General features: G+C 35.1%; 1 protein-coding gene across 1 annotated transcript; it reads right to left on the reverse strand.

The window, feature by feature from the left end:
* Positions 1-161: 161 nt before the first annotated feature.
* Krr1 (KRR1 small subunit processome component homolog) lies at positions 162-11,258 on the reverse strand. The gene is made up of 10 exons (XM_046430641.2): positions 11,108-11,258; positions 8,273-8,445; positions 6,863-6,997; positions 6,533-6,658; positions 6,359-6,442; positions 5,314-5,370; positions 4,009-4,179; positions 2,245-2,322; positions 2,052-2,145; positions 162-696 (listed from the first exon to the last, which is right to left on the reverse strand). Exons 1-10 carry the CDS (start codon positions 11,190-11,192, stop codon positions 554-556), a joined length of 1,146 nt encoding a protein of 381 aa, XP_046286597.1. The 5' UTR covers positions 11,193-11,258; the 3' UTR covers positions 162-553.
* Between the last annotated feature and the right edge of the window lie 8,237 nt (positions 11,259-19,495).

Here is a 19,495-nt window from a genome sequence, read left to right on the forward strand (position 1 = left end):
GGTTTCCCTGTTCTCTTGCAATTTGGTATCTTTCCGGTTTAACACTTCCTCAGACTTGATAACTGAAGTATTTGATTTCAGAGGCCTTGATTTTCTGCTTATGAGCTGTTTACTCTTAAAATAAAACAAAATTGTAAGAAGGGATAATCAGGGAGAGAGAATGCACTGAAAAACTGGCATTTATTTTCCTCAAAACCAAATGCTGGGACATGATTATGTTTAAAAACTAACCAATGACATCAGACTTTGGATTTAATGAAAAATTACAATAGTCACGTTCCAAAAATGTATATATAAAAAAACTTAAAAGTTACTCCTAAACTCATGCTCAGGCAAAACCTGCCTGATTAGGTACAATGTACACATAGCACTTTCTAGCACAAATTTTTTCAAAATACACAAGAATATATTTATAAAGAATATTATTATATGAAACTCAGAAATATTATTTCTCACACATAGGACAACTAATGCCCTAATATCTCAAAATCCTTTACAAAAGGAGATAGTTTTATAAATTCTAGTTCAGGGAGTTTTGGTTATTTTTTTAATGTTACTTTTTTTTCTTCTTTTTCTTTTCATCTGCTTCCACCTTAAGTTTAACTTCTTCAGCTGTAAGAGCTCCCAGTTTCTTGTTCTTTGCTTTCTTAACCTTCTCCTTGATGGCAGCCACATCAATTTTAGTTTCAGTAGATACTACAAAAATTAAAAAGAAAATGTATGCAATTCTATACAAATTAAAACAATGTGTTTTAGATAATAATTTCAGATCACTATTTTAATAACCAAAAGGTTAGGTTATAAAATATACAATATGTTGCTAAAGTTAGAAATTTCTTCAAATCATAGTCTCAAATATGCACTTGTGAGAGTTCATAGGAAAATGGCATGACAGTTTAAACAATTTGTACCAATTACTGAATTTAATTAATCTTTTTTCCCTAAATCTTGAGATTATTTACATTCTTTTCCTTATTTTGGAACGTTACTCATTAATATATCAATTTTCCATCTTACACACTGAAATAATTTAAAGTTACATTTTATAAAAAATATTACACGTAGCTTTTCCAGCTTCAATAATTTTAATAAGCAAATCATGAAGCTACAGGTCAAAATCTACTTCATCTAAGACCATAACAAAAACTTCAAGCTTGACCTGGGGATATAGCTCAGTTAGTAGAGTGCCTGCCTCACCTGCACAAGGCCCTGTGTTCAATCCCCAGCACACCTCCTACTCCCCCCAAAAAACCTTCAGGCTTTCCAATATTATTATTAATGACTAGTATTAACAAGCTTTATGTAAAAAAAGACAATAGCTCCAGAGTATTTGGAGGTCTTCCTAACAACACAAAAGCATCTAATCAATGCCAAAAACATGAACAAAATAAAGGCAACAATGAAAAAAATGCATCTGTTTACATTTACACACAGTATTTAAGAACATGAAAGAATCCCAAGGTAAAATGTCACCATATGTACAGCCTAGTCACTTGAGATGCACAGAGATTTAAAGCCTCCATTACATACTCCACTACAAAGCAGCTACATTCTTAGTTAACACAGGCTGAGGTTAACTAGCTACTAGGTATCCAAAGTACTTAATTGACAGATTGCACAAACTGAAAACAAATTAACAGGTTATGTACGTGTTGCTAGGAAATGGCATGACAGTTTAAACAATGTGCACTGACAGTTTTGGAGGGCTACTTTAGAATGAGGCTAGAAAATCTCCTGTTATTACTTTGTTTAGTAATAAGTACTCAACGTTAACAACATAGAAACAAATCTTAAGCCACAGATCATATAAATAATGAGAAAAAACAGTTTCTCTGAAAGCCCTCTTTGAATCATGATAGCAAAATTTTCATTACTTCTATTCATTCGCTTCTTGTCCTTAGACTTGATAATTAAGGAAATGCTAAGACAACTGATAAAAGATATGATTATTTCTTTACTTATTAACACGACAGATTTAGACAAATTCACTATGGATTTACTTTTCATAGACAATGGATTTTTTACATCAAAAAGTGAAAAATGAGCATTACCTTCCTTAGGTTTCACAACTGTTTTTTCTTTAGGTGGAATAAATGCTTTGTTTCTTTCCTCTTGTCTCTTACTGAGAGCTTCTGCTTGTTTAGCCTATGTTATTAAAAGTACATTTGTAAAATCAAGGTTAGTTTTAAGAATTCAGAATCTATGAATGTTGTTACTAACATTGTCAGCAAGACATAGTCTTACCTTGATTGCTTCCATTTTTTGTCGCTTCTTTTGATTCGCTTTCAAAAAGTATTCACCACTAGCCAATTCTTTATCAATCTATTGAAAACAATATTGATAATTATGTTGGAAATAATGTAGATGAGGACAGAATAAAATAAACTTTATTATTGCTGTCTGTATATACGTGACTACATGAACAATGTAATTCTGCAACCTGGAAACTCAGAAAAATGAGAAATTATACCCCATCTGATTCAAATATGTCAAGATCTTGCACTGTCATGTGTAACTAATTAAAACAAATAAAAAAATAAATACATAAAAAAAAGAAATAATGTAGTTGAAAAGTAATTTCCTAAGAAAGTCACAACATCTTTAGGGTAACAGTGGAGTCAATACTCTCTCTCTTCATAAAGGTAGCAACATGAACTAGACTGGGGGTAGAGGTAGAAAAAGGAAGGATAGGTCTTATCTGGGCTCTGTGTACATACATTTACATAAATATTACACTGAACCCTGTTAATATGTATAGTTAATACATGTTAATTAAAAAAAAGTAAAAAGAGATTTGCAGAGGTAAAGAAGAAAGAACAGCCAATTAGTACAAAACAGGTCATAAGAAGTATGGCAGGTGCTATGGAAGCAAGGTTTTAGCGATTAGCTCCACTATGCTCTTCTCAGCTATCATTTTCCTTCTAATCTCGTTCTCCGTGAGCTAACATTTCCATTGTTTTTTCACCATGATCACTACTCCTTTTTCCCTTTGGCCTCTTATCACACTTTCCCTGAAAAACTCAAACAAGGAGGAGAAAAGATGATAGAAAAGGAAGAGTTTATATCCTGAGCAGAAAACAACTAGTAGAGATGAATTATTTTTAAGACATATGCAAAGGAGAGAATACTTAAACAGAGATATAGATGAAATTCACACAGATGGAAATAATTAATGCAGATGAGGAAAAGAATTACAGAGAGAAGAGTTAAGTTGAAAGAGTTTTTCCTGATGACCTCAAATATTTCAGAAAAGTCAAGGAAGTGAGAAGGTGTTGACAGAATTAAGACAAGAGCTGCCAGATAATACTGAGGATGTAAGGATGGAAATATGAATCTCTAGTAGATTTAATTCACAGACAGGATTTTCTCCAGCTTCATATGGTAGTGCATTATGGGAAAGTTTGGGGACTTAATCCAAGTCTTAGAAGGTATGACAGAAGGGAAAAGTGGCATGAGGGGCTGGGGTTGAGGCTCAGTGGTAGAGCGCTTGCCTAGCATGCGAGAGGCAGTGGGTTCGATTCTCAGCACCACATAAAATAAATAAAATAAAGGTTCATCAACAACTAAAAATATTTTAAAAAAAAGAAAAGTGGAATGAAAGAAAACAAAGAGAAAAGAAAATAACTCAGAAAAAGAATGAATATTGGAATTTGTGATTTCTAAAATCATACAGAACAGGGTCAAAAAAGAATATTGCTGAAGCAAAGTAGAGATACTATGGGCTAAATCTCTGAATTTTTAAAAAAATCTATAGAACATTTTCATTGGCTACAGAGACACAACTGACAAAAAACATCTTGATGCAGTTCACTCACAATGTAAAGGCCCCACTCCCCAACTCCATGCATTTAGCTCAAAATGTGCCTTTTTACACTTTAGCTTCTTCCACCTCTCCAGACAACATGCACTCTCTCTCCCTCCCTGCGCCTAAACTACCCTAAATAAAATTTCCAACAAAATAAGATTAGTTCTTTCTTTATATACTAAAGTTCAACATTTAATACTAACCTGACTTTCTGGCTGTGGTGGTGGAAATGGCGTGTATGCTTTCTTAACAGTTTTCTTCTTCGGTTCCTTGCGCTTATTCACATTTTTGTGTTTGAAGTGTGGCAAGAATCTTTCCCAACTTTGTGATCGTAATTCAGAATCTTTTGCCAATTCCCGTTTAATCATTAAGGTCTTCAGTCATACACATAAAATAAAATTTAATTTCAAAATTGATACATTTATTTAAACTATAATAAATATTGCTTCTACAAATACAATTTTAAAAGGAACAGTTCCTACTCTCTTTAGTAGAATTAACCAATTGCACTAATAAAAAGATATGTCATCATAAATATGTATAATCAGTTAAGCATCAGAAAATCATTAGAAATTTACATTAAGAAACAGGGAATTGTTAAAGAGATAAAAATGATACTTGGTTTTTCAGTGAGTATTCTAATAAAACCTTTATAATTCAACTTAATTATAGCAGATAGGATTCTTAATTAGCTGATGTTCCCTGTAAGCAGGAAACTTTAATAGTTTTTAATAAAAAAACTATTAAAAAAACTTTTTAATAGTCATTAAGAGGGAAAGGAAAAAAAATTTCTTGATGATTAGACAAAAGTCAATACTATTCTAACATTCACCCCCACTCCATTTGAATTTTATATACATTGGAATATTAAGAGAAAGCCAACCAAGCATCAGATGCACAACTAGCTTTCTATCTGTAATATTCCAATGTAACTCAAAATAACTTTAACCTAATCTAAGTGACTTTTTTAACTTTATCAAATTTAAGTGAATTGCTCAATAAATACCCATAATAACAGAGCTCATCATACTATTATATTTCCAAGTATAATCACAAACTTTTTGCACATAGGGATGTAACAGATCTTTCTGAGGGACTACAATTTGTTGAAATCCAAAGGTTTTAATGTAATCTAAGATATTCCAGTTTCAATAGAAATAGGCAAAATTTTGAAAGATCACATCTTTAAATATAATACATGTGCTCATAATTCAAGAAAACTGAATTGATTATGATCTACGATAAATTCTATGAAACTTATTTTCATTATATCAGAGCTATAAAATAAATTATAGTATTCTCTTCAATAATTTTTACACTGGAGATCTAAGCCCCAAAGGAGGACTAGGGGAATTGAATGGGCTGAATTCTACCTCTAATTCACTCAAATTAGCTGTATTATCAGATTTGTATATTAGACTCTCATAAAAAATTTAATTTCAAGAAAAGTTTCTGTAGTTAAGAGTAGTTTACAATCACTAGTAGAGTCATATGCAATTAACACTCACTTTAATGTTATAAATGGGATGAATATTCTTCATAGTATCTAGAACTACTTTTCGAACCTGAAATTTGCAAAGAAAAATAAATTAGACTCTTAGAATATTTTAATAAAACAGATAAAAGAGGAGTTAACATATTGCACGGCAGCCTATAAATCAAGGAATGATCACCAAATTGAAGATAATTCCTTCAACTGTTCTGAGTGGCTTCTAAATAATAGCAGTCAACCTCCCTTGGTTAAAATGTTTCTCTATTAGTGCTGAAATATGGTACTTGGAACCAATACAACAACCTCCTGGAGCTGTGTGATTTAAGGAGAAAAGAATTGGAAATAAGAGTCTGAAAATGAGTGTTCAAGTACTGAAACTGCTACTTTATTTAAGAAAGTAACTTGACTTTCCTGTTCCAGCTTTGTGACAGTAACAAAATGAGTTAACAGAAACAGCATTTGCTGTAGGTTTTCTCATAACATTTGGCAAATTAAAGTTTCAGGAAAATATTTAATATACTTACTAAAATTCGAACAAAAAGTTTTTTGTTTTTTTTTTGGTACTGGGGATTGAACTCAGGGGCACTTGACCACTGAGCCACATACCCAGCCCTAATTTTTTTTTTTTTTTTGTATTTTGTTTAGAGACAGGGTCTCACTGAGTGGCTTAGCAGCCTTGCTTTTGCTCAGGCTGGCTTTGAACTTGCATTCCTACTACTTCAGCCTCCCAAGTCATTGGGATTACAGGTGTGCGCCCTGCACACGGCAAAAATGTATTCTTGGAACAAAAATATTTCCAGAATCTGATCTTTATTGGCTGTACACATTATTGCAAAGTAATGAGATGTCTGCTCAATTCTCCAATCACTTGAACATATGTAAATATACTACACTTCTCACATGTTATAGACTAAGATCTTAAATACCTATTCAAATTTTATAGTAAGAAGAATGATGGTGCACAGTCCTATTTCAGAAATAGATGTCTCCACAGTCCAATAAATTATAATCAAATAATTTCATTTGTTCTCAAATGATTACTTGAAGATAATAGTTCTTACCTCTTTTAAGCCACTAAAAGGTCCAATGGCCGAAACTGTATTTCCCTGAACCATAATGTAACAGTTTGTTAGGAGTTCCAATGCCTATATTGAAAGAACAGTTAAGTTAAATTCAATACAATGAAAAATTAATTATAGAGGAAGAAACTCAAGTTTTCCACTGATAAAAAGTACCTTTAATGTAGATCCTTTTGGACCAATAAGCCGTTGTCTTCTTTTTACAAATCTTTCCTTATTTCTTACTAAGGAACCTATTTTAATGATATCACACGCGATATCATCCTGAAGAATTCGTACTGCCTTTTGGAAAAATAAAAATACATCAATATGCTTCACAATTACTTATTTTTACAATTACTCATTAGCCTAATAATTGTAATCTAAACAAACATGAAAACACAATTGTGAAAGGATGCAGGAAAAGGGGGAGGGAAGAAGGGAGGCAGGAAAGATACATTATAGGTTGTCTAACGTTGATATAAGTAAATCCAATTCTAAATTCACCTGTTCAAATGAAACACTCCTTGCCAACAGTTTTATTAGGTCTCTGGCCCTAATGATGATATATGGGTCAAAAGTCTTCTTTGTAGTACAAACAGTCATACTGCCCTCGATCAGGTCCAGGGTTGCTTTAACATGCTTCAAAAAGAAAAGACCAAACAAAACAAGCAGTTGTCTAAAAATGAATTCAAGTTTAAATAATTAAATAGCCTGTACTAACCAAGCTATTAACTTCTATGCCATTAAGCCATCTCTCAAATTCTATCAACTCCCTCCCTGAAGAAGCTGGGTAGTTAAATATAAGTAATGAATACTTGATTAATTTCATATTTCACAAAATATAACAAATCAAAGCTATTGAACCATTTATACTTGGCTTTAGAATACTTCACCTAGAATAAAAATGTAACAGTGTATAGCTTCACTATCCTGGACCCAGCTCCAATCTATTTTCCTTCCAAAATATTTTCGAGATGTTTTGAGGATTAAAATCAAAGTAAAAACAAATTATCCTGGGTTCAGAGAGAAGCAATAATTAGGAACACTCAGCATTAACTCTCAATGGCAAGAACTAGACTTCGACCACACAAATAAAATGCAATTATCTGACTTGTGGAGCATAATCTGAAGACTAATTCAATGGAGTAAGTGGTGAACGATTCAACATAAGGTTGGGTATCTATGAATTTACAAGGAAAAAAAAAAAGAAGAAGACCAAGTTTAATTTCAGATATAGATAGCTGTAAAACAGCCTGGAGCTGGACTGGCTACCTTCACAATGGGGTACAACCAACTCCAGCGCAGTCCCACTGTGAGAAATACATTTTATATCACAATCTAGTACCCATATAAACACACACATGTAAAATTGAACCATAAGCTTCATAAAACAATACTTATCATATGTGATACATTCTTTTTTTAAGGCTCATTATAGTCACTTTGACCTCTCAATTTATGTGTTTCAATCTTCAATTTAAAAAACAAAAAAACAAATACATTTCTCTAGCGACAGGGCCACAGAAATAGAATAGTAGATAGTTGGCCACATCTACAGCTTTTATTGAAAATGAAAATTAAGCAATTAGGAACATGACTCAGTTCAGAACGAACAGGGATATGGTAACTATCATAGCCTAGAATAGGCATTCTGAAATTTGGACTTTATAAGTTTTTGACAGTTCATAAAACCTCTAAAATATTAATGGTATGTGACTTTTTCAAAGTAATTTTATTACTCACTAAAGTAAAAATAAACTATACGAATAAAATTTACCTAGACTGTTTAAACTACCAAAGAAACCAAAATAACTAGCTACGTGGCACCTTTAAAAAGAAATCCATGAGCACACATTCACTTAATTCGGCATATGTGAGAGCAAAATCTCAAAGAAATGTATAAAATATGCTTACATGTTCATTCAAGGCTTTCTGCACCAAAGGCCAACACTCTTTCAAGTAAGCCTCTCTATATTTGGGAAACAAAGTTGCAAAACTGCTCTCTTCCAAGAGTCCCCTGGGATTGTCCTCTTTAGAAAAAGCTGGCTCCTTCCAACCATCAGGAACAGTGAGGAGCTCCGATTCATCTACAAGCAAGAAAAAATTTACAGGTCACATTTTAAAGCTCTTTAGGGCACTCTGTTAACATTATATATACACACTAACAAGGTTCCCAATACTCTCTTTGTATTACTTCTTCCCTGCTTTTTATATATTATTCAACAAAGAACATGCCTCCTCATTATCAAACACTGTGTAAAATTATCACCATACATTGCAGTTACCTCATAAGACAGTTCTTTAAAGGAAGGGAGTCTCCTCCTTGTTCCATACTCAACAGCACATGCCGAGCAGATAGTGGGTACTCTAGAGACCTTATTGTATTACACTACGACAGTGCTGAAGATTTAAATATAATTTTGTTTATATCACTATTTTAAATATTAACCTTTCTTTCGTGGAGTGGAACTTGAGAGAGAGAGAGTAAGAGATAGAGTGTGTGTGTGTGTATGTGTGCACGTGTATGCGCGCACACAACATCTTAAAGCTAAAAGCTCATTCTGGGGTATAATGTCAGTTAAAAATTACCTGAATAGGATTTTAGGTTTTTCCAAAGAGCTTTCAGTGCCCCATTTCTATATGGCTTTCATAGCAAATATGCCAGACATGAAGGATCGGTATTATTATTCCCATTTTATAGAAAAAGACACTCAGTCTTGCTTAAAGGAAAATAAAGCTGGCTCAGTCTAGATCTTCTTTCACTAAAAGAAAATATGTTTTAAGGGCCAAAATATTATCTCCTGAATCACTTATTGGAGCTCCTAATCCTGGATTTTAGGAGCCCCTTAAATCCAATAGCTATTCTCTAATATCATTCTACTCAAAGGCATGATCCACCACAGACTTGTAACATCATCAAAAACTGGAAGTTTTTTAGACATGAAATTCTTGAACCCTACACCAGATCTACTGAATCAGAATCTCTTTTGAGAGGCCCAGGAATCTGTGTTTTAACAATCTCATCAGGAGATTCTTTAGCACCCTAAAGTTTGAAAAGCAGGTCTTTAGCCCATGTTATAGATCCAGGTCAAGTAAACTTGCTTTCTTCTTCTTTTAGTCACATTCACTTTGCTACTTCTGGTTCAAATTAAAGAGAATTAGGTAATCCTCATATATCATTCATCCCCCAATATCTTGAAATTTTTTTTCAAATTCTACTTAAAATGCATCTTTAAAGTCCCTATCCAATTTCTACAGCTATGAATTGATAAGAAAAGCCATCCACTCCAATCCTGAAACAAAAAAAAGCAAAAGAAATTAAAAAAAGGGGATTCATAATAAAGGAAATATAAATAGCTCAGAAACATATAAAGTAATGTGCAAACTCATCTGTAATCAGAGATGTTCAAAGTAAAACAACAACCTGTTATCATGTCATCCCTATCAAAATAAAAAATTCAAAATTCAGATATCAAAGTTCAGTATGGATTTAGAGTGATGAGAACTCTCTTCCACTGCTATTGGGAATCACAATTGGCACAATTCTTGAGGAAGTGTTAGCATTACTTACACATACCTGCACTTTAAGGATTCCAACCCTAAGTGCATAGAGAAACACTTAAGCATGTTAACAGAAAACATCCACAAAGAGTAAATGCGTCACCCTGGTTGAATAATCAAAATAAAGCCAAGCCGGAGTAAAACAGAAGAATACATACAAGTCATTTTCATTCATGTAAAACTGAAAAAGAGGCAAAATTAAACTATTTTGCTGAACAGGCAATAAAGAGTATAAAGAAAGGTAACGGAATGCTTAACACCATTCAGAATGGTTATTGCAGGTTCCCAGAAAGGACAATATGATTTGACACATGCATGTAGAGAGCTTCTGGGATATGGTAACCTTATTTACTCATAGTCTCAGCGCTAGTCCCCCAAGTGCTGACTTTGCTCTTCATATACAGTCTCTGCTATGTACGTTACATACTTATATAAAAATACAGCAACAACTGAGAACTCTTTAATATCTTCCCAGTGCATTTTGAATGAGAGTTCAAGCTTTATACCACTTCTTACAACATTGGTTGAGCAGCTCCCCAGCTATTTCTATAGTCTCTTTCATTCATAATGAAGGTAGATATGATAAACGAGACTACAATGCAAGATTGCAATTTAAAAACAAGGCAGTCTAAAGTCTAAGAGTTATATCAAGTCTAATAGTTTGGCCATCTGACAAAAAGGAATAATGATAAATGTTCCAAAATTTATTTGCTGAAGAAAAAAATGGAGTTAAGGGCATGCCATATAGCTCCTTCCCCGTATTAATTACTATCTCTTGCACTCTTTCAATTTTAGCGTTCCGTATATAAAGATTACCTATCCCACCAGATCTTAGTCCTCTGTCAATGACTTGCAGCCACCGGCGCGCTGTAAATTTCCACAGCGCCCTCTGCAATTTTTAAATCCTCATTCTTTTAGAGGAAACGGGTTCCACAATAGTTTCACTGGGATTGGTGCTGTGGTGGGGGGAGACTTGGCAAAAAGAATGAGCTGGAAACACGGGGCCAGAATACCTGTCAGTTATTCCTGCAGGCGCAGTCAACTCCGGCACCATTAGCAATAATATGTACAGACACTTAACTGCATAAACAGGCTACAGATGGTTTTATAAGTCCAGACACAGGGAAAGAAAAAAAATCGCAATTCAATATCCACAAAACCAAGACTTCACTTTTCATACAACCTCACCTTTGCTCTCCGGCTTTGACTTCTGGTTGCGAAATTCACTTTTCCCAGCTACTGGAACGGGACCGATCGGCAAAGAAGACGCCATTTTCCAATTGCTTCCGGTGGTACCGGAAATGAAGCTGTTCTTAAATCCTACCGGCTAAAATAACTGCACACAAAATGAGTTCCGCAGGACTCGGATGTAGAGATTTGCGCAGTCTCCGCACAAAATACACTTCTTCCAGAGCGCACTGCGACCGCTGCGTTTCGGTGAATGCTGGGAATTGTAGTTTGAGCGTGAGCAACTTGTAACCAATCTTATCCCTGGTTTTCTAGGACTTCGTAGTCTAACCCGGACGGAACTGGGTATTGCAGAATTTGACCACAGAGTGCAATGGGACTATCGTAAATGTCATCCACGCATTCGATAAATATTTATGTGATCGCCAAATATAAGCTAGGTGTTGGTGGGACGTACAAATAAGAGAATATGAGGTATTCCATGACAAAGTGATGGTACTGTTGTTTATTGTGAGACTACTGTATTTTATATTGAGCACTTTATTTGCATTGTTTCTAATTAAAACAAAGACAAAGTTAAGACAAACAGAACTCTGTAATATTGATGAATCTGTGGCAGGTAGACTTTCCTAGTCCTTAGTTCAGATGGTAATTTTCTAGGGTGTTGGTATTTCTCGAAGTCAGAGGGATAGTATTTAAGTAACACTTCTGAAGACAGTACCCTGACTTATAGGTGAGGGAGACGTTCAAGATCCCAGTGGATGCATGAAACAGGATATTACTTAAACCGCCCCCCCCCCCCACACACACACATACACAAATATATTTTCCTACATACCTATGATAAAGTTTAATTTGTAAATTAGGCACAGAAAAGATTAACAATAACTAATAAAATAGAATGATTATAACAATACACTGTAATAAAATTTATGTGAACATGGTCCCTTTCAAAAAATCTTGTACTATATTCACATACTGTCTAGATGGTAATGCTTATGGAATGAAATGAAAGTAAATGACATAAGCATTGTAATATAGCATTAAGCTATAAACTTCTATCCATAAGTTAGGAGGAGTAACCAAAACCTTACAAAGAGAAACTGAAGATAAGTGGGGATTACTATGTTTCAGCTAACCTAGTAAATCCCTAAAATACCACTCCTGCCTACTACAGAACTAAATATAGCTAATTTCAAGATGTGTGAGGAGGTACATCAGTAGCACAAATCACTACAATGTTACTCTACAAATTTAAAAGTTCTTGGACACTTTAAAGACTTCTTTTGTTAATTGATCTTATTGCTTATCCTTTCTAAAATTTTCTGCAGCACAAATAAGAGAAGCCTTTGTTAATTTGAATTCTTTTCTGTTAATGAAATGGAGAATTCTTGTCTGAAATCCACCTTGGTGTATCTTCTATAAAAATTTAGGCTTTGTGTATAAAACAGATCATCTTGTGGATGATCCTAAGACACATGATTACATTAAGAATTCTACTTTCATCCTGTGTATTTTATAAACGACAGGGATTTAATCTTTAAAATTTTCTCAAAAATATCAACCCTTAGATAACAGATGAAAAACATGAATACTAACAGACAAAAGTTATAAGCTAAGGAACACTTCCTTCAGAAACTCTATGAGGCAGGGTCTTATTAGCCTTATTTTAGGTGACAATCATTAATAAGTGGCAGGTCAGGCTTCAAGACTGCTCCAAAAAGACATTACATTAGTAGCTGTATATGTGTTACAAGGAGGACTGGCAGGGTAAGCACTGGATGGAGAAAGAGGCACCTAGTCTTCAAGTATTCTTTGCAAACTAGCACTTTTTTTAATATCAAAATTTTCTAAAGAAGCTTTTGTTTTCACTTGCATATGTGTCTTTAATATTTTTTTTGTTTACTTCCCATTTATTCACATTTCATGGATCAGCACTCCCTCAACAAGATTATTCTAAACTAATACAAACTGAGATTATGTTTGACAATTCAAGTATTTTAGTCTTAGAAAACAATTTCCTATTTAAAGTAAAAACAAACAGTTTATCCACTTGATAGCTAAGAAGTTTTACATCTCCCTTAGAGTGGTGTCCACATCAAATGGAGAGTCCTTAGTCCTTACCATGATAGCCTCTGGCCAGGAACACACAGAGCCTGTGCTCAGTGCACGGTTGGAAGAACCAAAGACCAGTCTTGACAGGCTGCTGCCCTCTACAGGGCTACAGGACCAGCTGTGTTTCCAGGATGAGAAGACCCTGGTGCGAGGACGCCAGAGTCCACAGAGCCTTCTAACCCATCATGTGTCTTTAATTTTAACCATTTTATTGTTGACATTACCATTATTATTTGAGGAGGCCTGATAATGAACATGAGAAGGGAAGTACCAAAACCCACCCTTCCTTTGAAGTCAACATTGAATCCATTTGAAAAACCTACCTTTTAAATTATTATACTGAATTTAGAATTTGTTCACAAACATATCTTTGTTCTCATACTGTTTCTCATTATATAAACATTTTAAGTTTTGAATTATCAATTTTAATATACTCAGAGAGTCACAGAGTCACTGACAATTAGATGAAATTAGATGCATGCGGACATCATCATTCTATAATCACTTTTGAGTTTCTAGTTTTTAAATTGATGTTAGGACACTTTTCAATATTTATTTAAGATCAACTTATTCTTTCAACTTGTTTTTTCTTCAAAGATACCACATCTTTTGAAATCATTACTGAAAGAGAAACAAAAACATGGATAAATAACAGCTAGGTGCTAAGATCCCTAACGCCCTGTAGGAACCCCTGTTACATATGACATCACACAAAAACATCTTGTCAGATTTCCAAAGGAAAAGATCTGTCAGGCCCCAATAATATATGATTCCAGAATTAAATAATTTTTCCCTTGTCTAACAAAAATGCTCATGTTGTCATCCAACCAAACAACCAACCAAATACCATATAAAAACTGGATCAATATGACTGGAAGTTAAGTGAATGTAAACAAACAAACAAAACATCCTTTGCCTTCCAGCAGCCAGTAATCCTACATGAGCTGATATCACAGGAGTAGGGAGTAATTTTATAATATGGGAAATAGAAGACTTTATTAAAAAATAAACCCATCAGGCTAGAGTTGTGGCTTAGTGGTAGAGCACTTGCTTTGCAAATGTGAGACGCTGGGTTCGGTCCTCAGCACCACATAAAAATAAGTAAACAAAATAAAGATATTGTGTCCATCTATAACTAAAAATTTTTAAAACGTATTAAAAAATAAACCCATCACCAAAAACCTTATAAGTCAATCTCAAAGTTAATATTAATTATAACAAATTATTGTTAGTTATGTACCAAAGGTTAGATACAGTTTAAGATATATAGCACATTGTTCTTGATGAAAATATGAGATAAAATGTAGCAAGATACCAAATCAATAATTTTGTTGATAGTAGTTAGGATAATAATTATCACAAAATTAAATGAATGGAAAAAATATACATTATACAAAATATGAGAGGTTGGTGCTTTCCCTCAAGACACATACATCTTTTTCAGATTTAAAATGGATTCTGATGCTTAAAGACTTTTATTTAATTTACTTAAATTTCATATTATGGCTTTAAAAGAATAGTACTCATAAGGATAGTAAAATCAAAATTGAAAAGTAAGCCGAGTGAGAACAATGTTTGAACAATTTGCTTAGACTATGTATTCTTGTCAGGTCTTTTGCTAGAACATCATGGCAGAAGAGTGTGGCAGAGGAAAGTAGGTCAGGACATGGCCACCAAGAAGGGGGGGGAAGGGGGGAATCCACTCAGGGACAAAATATAAACCCCAAAGGCACAACCCAAATAAACCCCAAATAGCCACACCCTACCTACCTACAGTTATCAATTAATTCTTGTCAGGGGATTAATTCACTGATTGCATTATGGCTCTCACAACCCCCTCATTTCACCTCTAAACCTTGCACTATGTCACACATAAGCTTTATGTGGAAATGTTTTAAAACAAACTGATTCACTGTAACAACATGGGATAAATTCTGAAATTCATTTCCTCGGTTTTTCTAAGAACGAAACATTGTAACCAGAATTACATTTCAAGATGGTGAATTTTAAAAACCTCTAAATAATAGTTTCCGTGTACGGAAACTGCTTAGTTCAGATAGGAGCTCACGTGTGAAACAATGCAAGTAAGTTTAGAAGTGAAATGAGAGCCTTGACCTAATTCAGTGCATTAACCCACTTGAATTGATTAACTGGAAACCGTAGGCAGGTAGGGTGTGGCTGGAAGAGGTGGGCCCCTAGGAGCGTGCCTTTGGGATATCTATTTTGTCCTTGGTGAGAAGAATTGTCTCTCTGCTTCCTGATTGTCCGGTCCTGACTTCTTTTCCCTCATCAGGCCTTTCTGCTCGATGTCCTGCCTTATCTTGGTCCTGAAGCAATGGAGTCAGTGTCTATGGACTGAGAACTCTGAAACTGTGAGCCCCATGTAAACTTTTTGAAAGGAAAGTGACCACAACACTCAGAGCAACCAAAAGATCTTTATTGCAGCAGTGCAACAAAGAGAAAGGAAAGAAGGAAAGAGAGAGAGAGAAAAGAGAAGAGATGAACAGGGAGAGAGCAAGAGCAAGAGAGAGACAGAGAGCGCGCGTAAGAAAGATAAAGAGTAAGAGAGAGAGAGCAAGAGAGAAAGAGCAAGAGAGAGGGGGGCCTGGCAGGAGGGAGTTTTTATAGCCCAAATCTAATGGGGCCTCTGAGTCTGCAAGCTGCCTTGTTGGCCCAAGGGGGGGTTAAGTGTTCAGCTTTAAGCAGGGTTGAATGTTCAGACTTGAGGCAAACAGGTGATAAAGGACCAGATAGAGGGGGGTTTGAGTGCGTGGGCTATCTTGCAGCCAACATCTGTTCAGCCTGCCCTGCAGACAACACAGTTCAGCCTGCTCTGCACCCAACACTTTTCACCTTTAAAATTGTTCTTGTCAAGTCCTTTGGTCACAGTGGCAAAAAAAAAAAAAAAACAGACAAACAAACAAAAAAACTGACTAAAACAGGAACTATTCACTCTAGGTTTCTCCCCCCAACTAAATAAATATAAATATGATTGGTGTTATAAATCAGTAGCAGAAATAATAAATATAAATAGAATTTCCCACTATCTTCCTTGGAAATTTGGTTTCTCCTCTCCTTCAGCCCTGTAATTCTTTCATACCCATGGAATGATGAAACAGTGAGAGATTAGTAAAGGCAGGAAATTGTCACCTCCTATGTTAGTTTGCAAGGGCTGCCCAACCAAGGATCATAGACAAGGTGTGATAAAGTATCTCAGGGCTGGGTGGCTTAAGCAATCACAGTTTACTGTCTCAGCCTGGAAGCTGGAAATCCAAAATCCAGGTGTGGCAGGGTTGGTTCCTCCTGAGGCCTCTCTCCTTGACCTATAGATGGTGACTACTTCTTGTGTGCTCACAGGTTGTCCCTCTATGTTTGCCTGTGTCCTAATCTCTTCTTACAAGAACACCAGCCATATTGGATAAGGGCCTACCCTAACGACCTCATCTAATTACCTCTTTAATGATTTATTTCCATGTAAATGGTAATCCCATTCTGTGGTACTGGGTTAGGACTTCAACATGAGAGTTTCGGTGGAGGACATATTCAACTCACAACACTCTGCCCCTCCAGGCATTAAAGGGTGAAAGAGGAAGGGCATTCCCAGAGCCACAGGGGCCTGCTGTGGGGAGAACAGCTGTCTCTGGGAACTGTGGCCTTTGTTCTGAGTGGGCCCAATTTGTAAGCACACCTTAACCCACCATGCTGCTTTTGCCTGATGGTGCCTGAGACACTGGAGTTAATGTGTTCTAGAGGTATATGTCTCTTGTTGCCCACAACCAAGGATTCAGACACAGTCTTCCTCAAGACTTCTAACTAGTCAGTGTTGCCTTCAGATTGGAGTTTGCGCTTATGTAGGAGTAATTTCTGTTTTGTTGAGTTCTGACCTGTATCTGCACGTTTGCCTTCTTAGTACCTGCACATGGGCCCCATAGTGGAGTTTGTGTTTGCCCTGGTGGCCAAACTGGACGCCATCAACAAGCACTCCTTCAATGACTTCAATCTGATACTTGGGAGGTGGAACACAAAGATGGAGCTTCTGCTGCGGCAGAGGACAGGAACAAAGAACAAACTCACAGGAATGCTGCTGCCTCTGGCGGTGTTGGAGTAGAATAATTGCAAATGCATCTTTAGAGGAGTTGGACTGGATTGTAGATGGGAGGACTCTGGGAACAATGAGGCACTTTTGTATAAATTAGGGGGAAGAACCCCCACACCCTGTAGTTGGACCCAAGCTGCAGACACATGGTTTATCAAGTGCAATGTGAACTGGATCTCACGCAGCCTCCTGCTGTCTAACCAAGGTCCAATCTGCATGGCACACAATGTATAGCTGTAAGCTGTCCAGAGGTGCAGATACGACATGTTATTGATTGAAAGCTGCTCTGCTAAATTCCATAGACTGTTACCAGTGAAGTTAGGATCTGCCACTAAATCTCACATTCCTCCAGATTTCAGAGATGTGAAAATATAATTAAAAAAATAAATATTAGAATTGTTGAAATATAGTCCCACATTCCCAGGTCACAATCTAGGTTCCTTGTTTTGGACAAAAAAAAAAAAAAAAAAGAAGAAGAAGATGATTTATTTCATATTTTTCAAAAAACTTTGTAGAGTTGAAAGACTGAGTTGATTTTTTTTTAAAAAAAATTAAAAGTCTCCTAAAATCAATTTAGAAGATTAGTAACTCAAAAGTGATTACAAGAATAATGGAATCTACTTGTACTCTATAATTTTCATCTAAATTTCAATGACTCTATGGTTCACTGATGATAAAGTATTAAATTAATAATTTAAAATGTAAAATACTTATGAGAAACAGTATAAGAAAGAAAGTGTATAAGAGAATGGGAAAATATTTACACCACATTTATTGAATCAATATCAGTAATGTTCAAGGTGATAAAAAAGACAATTCAGTAGAAAAATAATGAAAAATTATTAATAGGCAATTATGATGGCTAATTTTATGTGTCAACTTAACTGAGTCATGGTGCCCCAGGTATTGGTCAAACATTATTCTGGATGTTTCTGTGAGGGTACTTTTGGATGAGACTTACAGGTAAATTAGTGAACTCTGAGTAAAGCAATATGTCTTCTATGTGGGGCAGGCCTCATCCAATCAGTTGAAGACAGAATCAAATAAAAAATCTGACCACCTCTCAAGCAAGAAGGAATTCTGCAGCAAATATCCTTTAGGCTTGAACTACATCATTACTTTATCTCTGGGTCTCTAGCCTGCTTGCCTACCCTGAAAATTTTTGTATTTTGCAGCCTCCGTAAACATGTCAACCAATCCCTTATTCTGTTTCTCTCACACACACCACCCACCACCCACTCTTATTGGTTCTATTTCTCTGAAGAACGCTGACTAATGCAGGAATTTATAATAAAGCAAGTCAAAATGGCTTCTAAGTTAGTTGTGTTGCTCAACCTTACTACTGTTGGAAAAGCATATAGACTTAATGAAAATTCCCTTCTCACCCACCAGGTTGGAAAAAAAAAAGAAAGAAGAGAAAAATACATTTCAAAAATAATACTGCTAGAAGAAAGAACTCTCATAAACTGTTGGTGGAAATATGAATAATTACTGCCATTTTGCAAAGCAATCTAGCAATATAAAATATACCCATATTTGCAATAATTCCTCCCCAGAGAAGCTATCAAATAAAAACAAAGCATCATTCTAATACATGGCGTGATTGTGTCATTTACTACCTTTTACCAGAGTAATTTGGGGAAATATACTTGGAACTCATACTGACTAGTTTGCCACCTACTGCCAGTATAGCCTAGAGTAAGTTTCTTACCTTCTCCTGCTCAGTTCCCTAGTTCCCTAAAATGGGAGAAGAAGGTTACCTCAGTAACTTAATATACATAAAGTGCTATAAAACATACTTGATATGTGGTAAATACTCAATAGGTGTTAGTTGTTATTAATAGTATAAAAGAGTAAACCCATCTTGACTATTAATTAGTATTGTAGCTAAGTAAATTAATGTTACCTTAGAGCCATGGGTTATTTTGCAGCCATCCATAATATTGATTAAATCTATATGGAGCAATTACATAGAAGTATTGATAACTCCAGATACAAGAAAGTGCATAACACACACACACACACACACACACACACACACAGCAAACTATTAATTCATTCAACAAATACTTATGGAGCACCTATAATGTTTATGACACCATTCTGAGAGCACACTTGGTTCTGTTTTATGTGCTGAAGATAATAAGATATTAACACATATGGATGTATGTAATTTT

Source organism: Marmota monax, unplaced genomic scaffold (assembly GCF_021218885.2).
Source record: "Marmota monax isolate L192 unplaced genomic scaffold, Marmota_monax_Labrador192_F-V1.1 WCK01_AAM20220418_F8-fsc00056, whole genome shotgun sequence".
Taxonomy (NCBI): Eukaryota; Metazoa; Chordata; class Mammalia; order Rodentia; family Sciuridae; genus Marmota; species Marmota monax.

Excerpts from the sequence above, each read along its gene's own strand:
- Krr1 (XM_046430641.2), bottom strand. The coding sequence starts at position 11,192 with ATGGCGTCTTCTTTGCCGATCGGTCCCGTTCCAGTAGCTGGGAAAAGT. Across the intron at positions 4,180-5,313 it reads ATCCCATTTATAACATTAAA|ACCTTAATGATTAAACGGGA; the intron begins GTGAGTGTTAAT and ends GTATGACTGAAG. Across the intron at positions 697-2,051 it reads AGTTGTGAAACCTAAGGAAG|TATCTACTGAAACTAAAATT; the intron begins GTAATGCTCATT and ends TAATTTTTGTAG.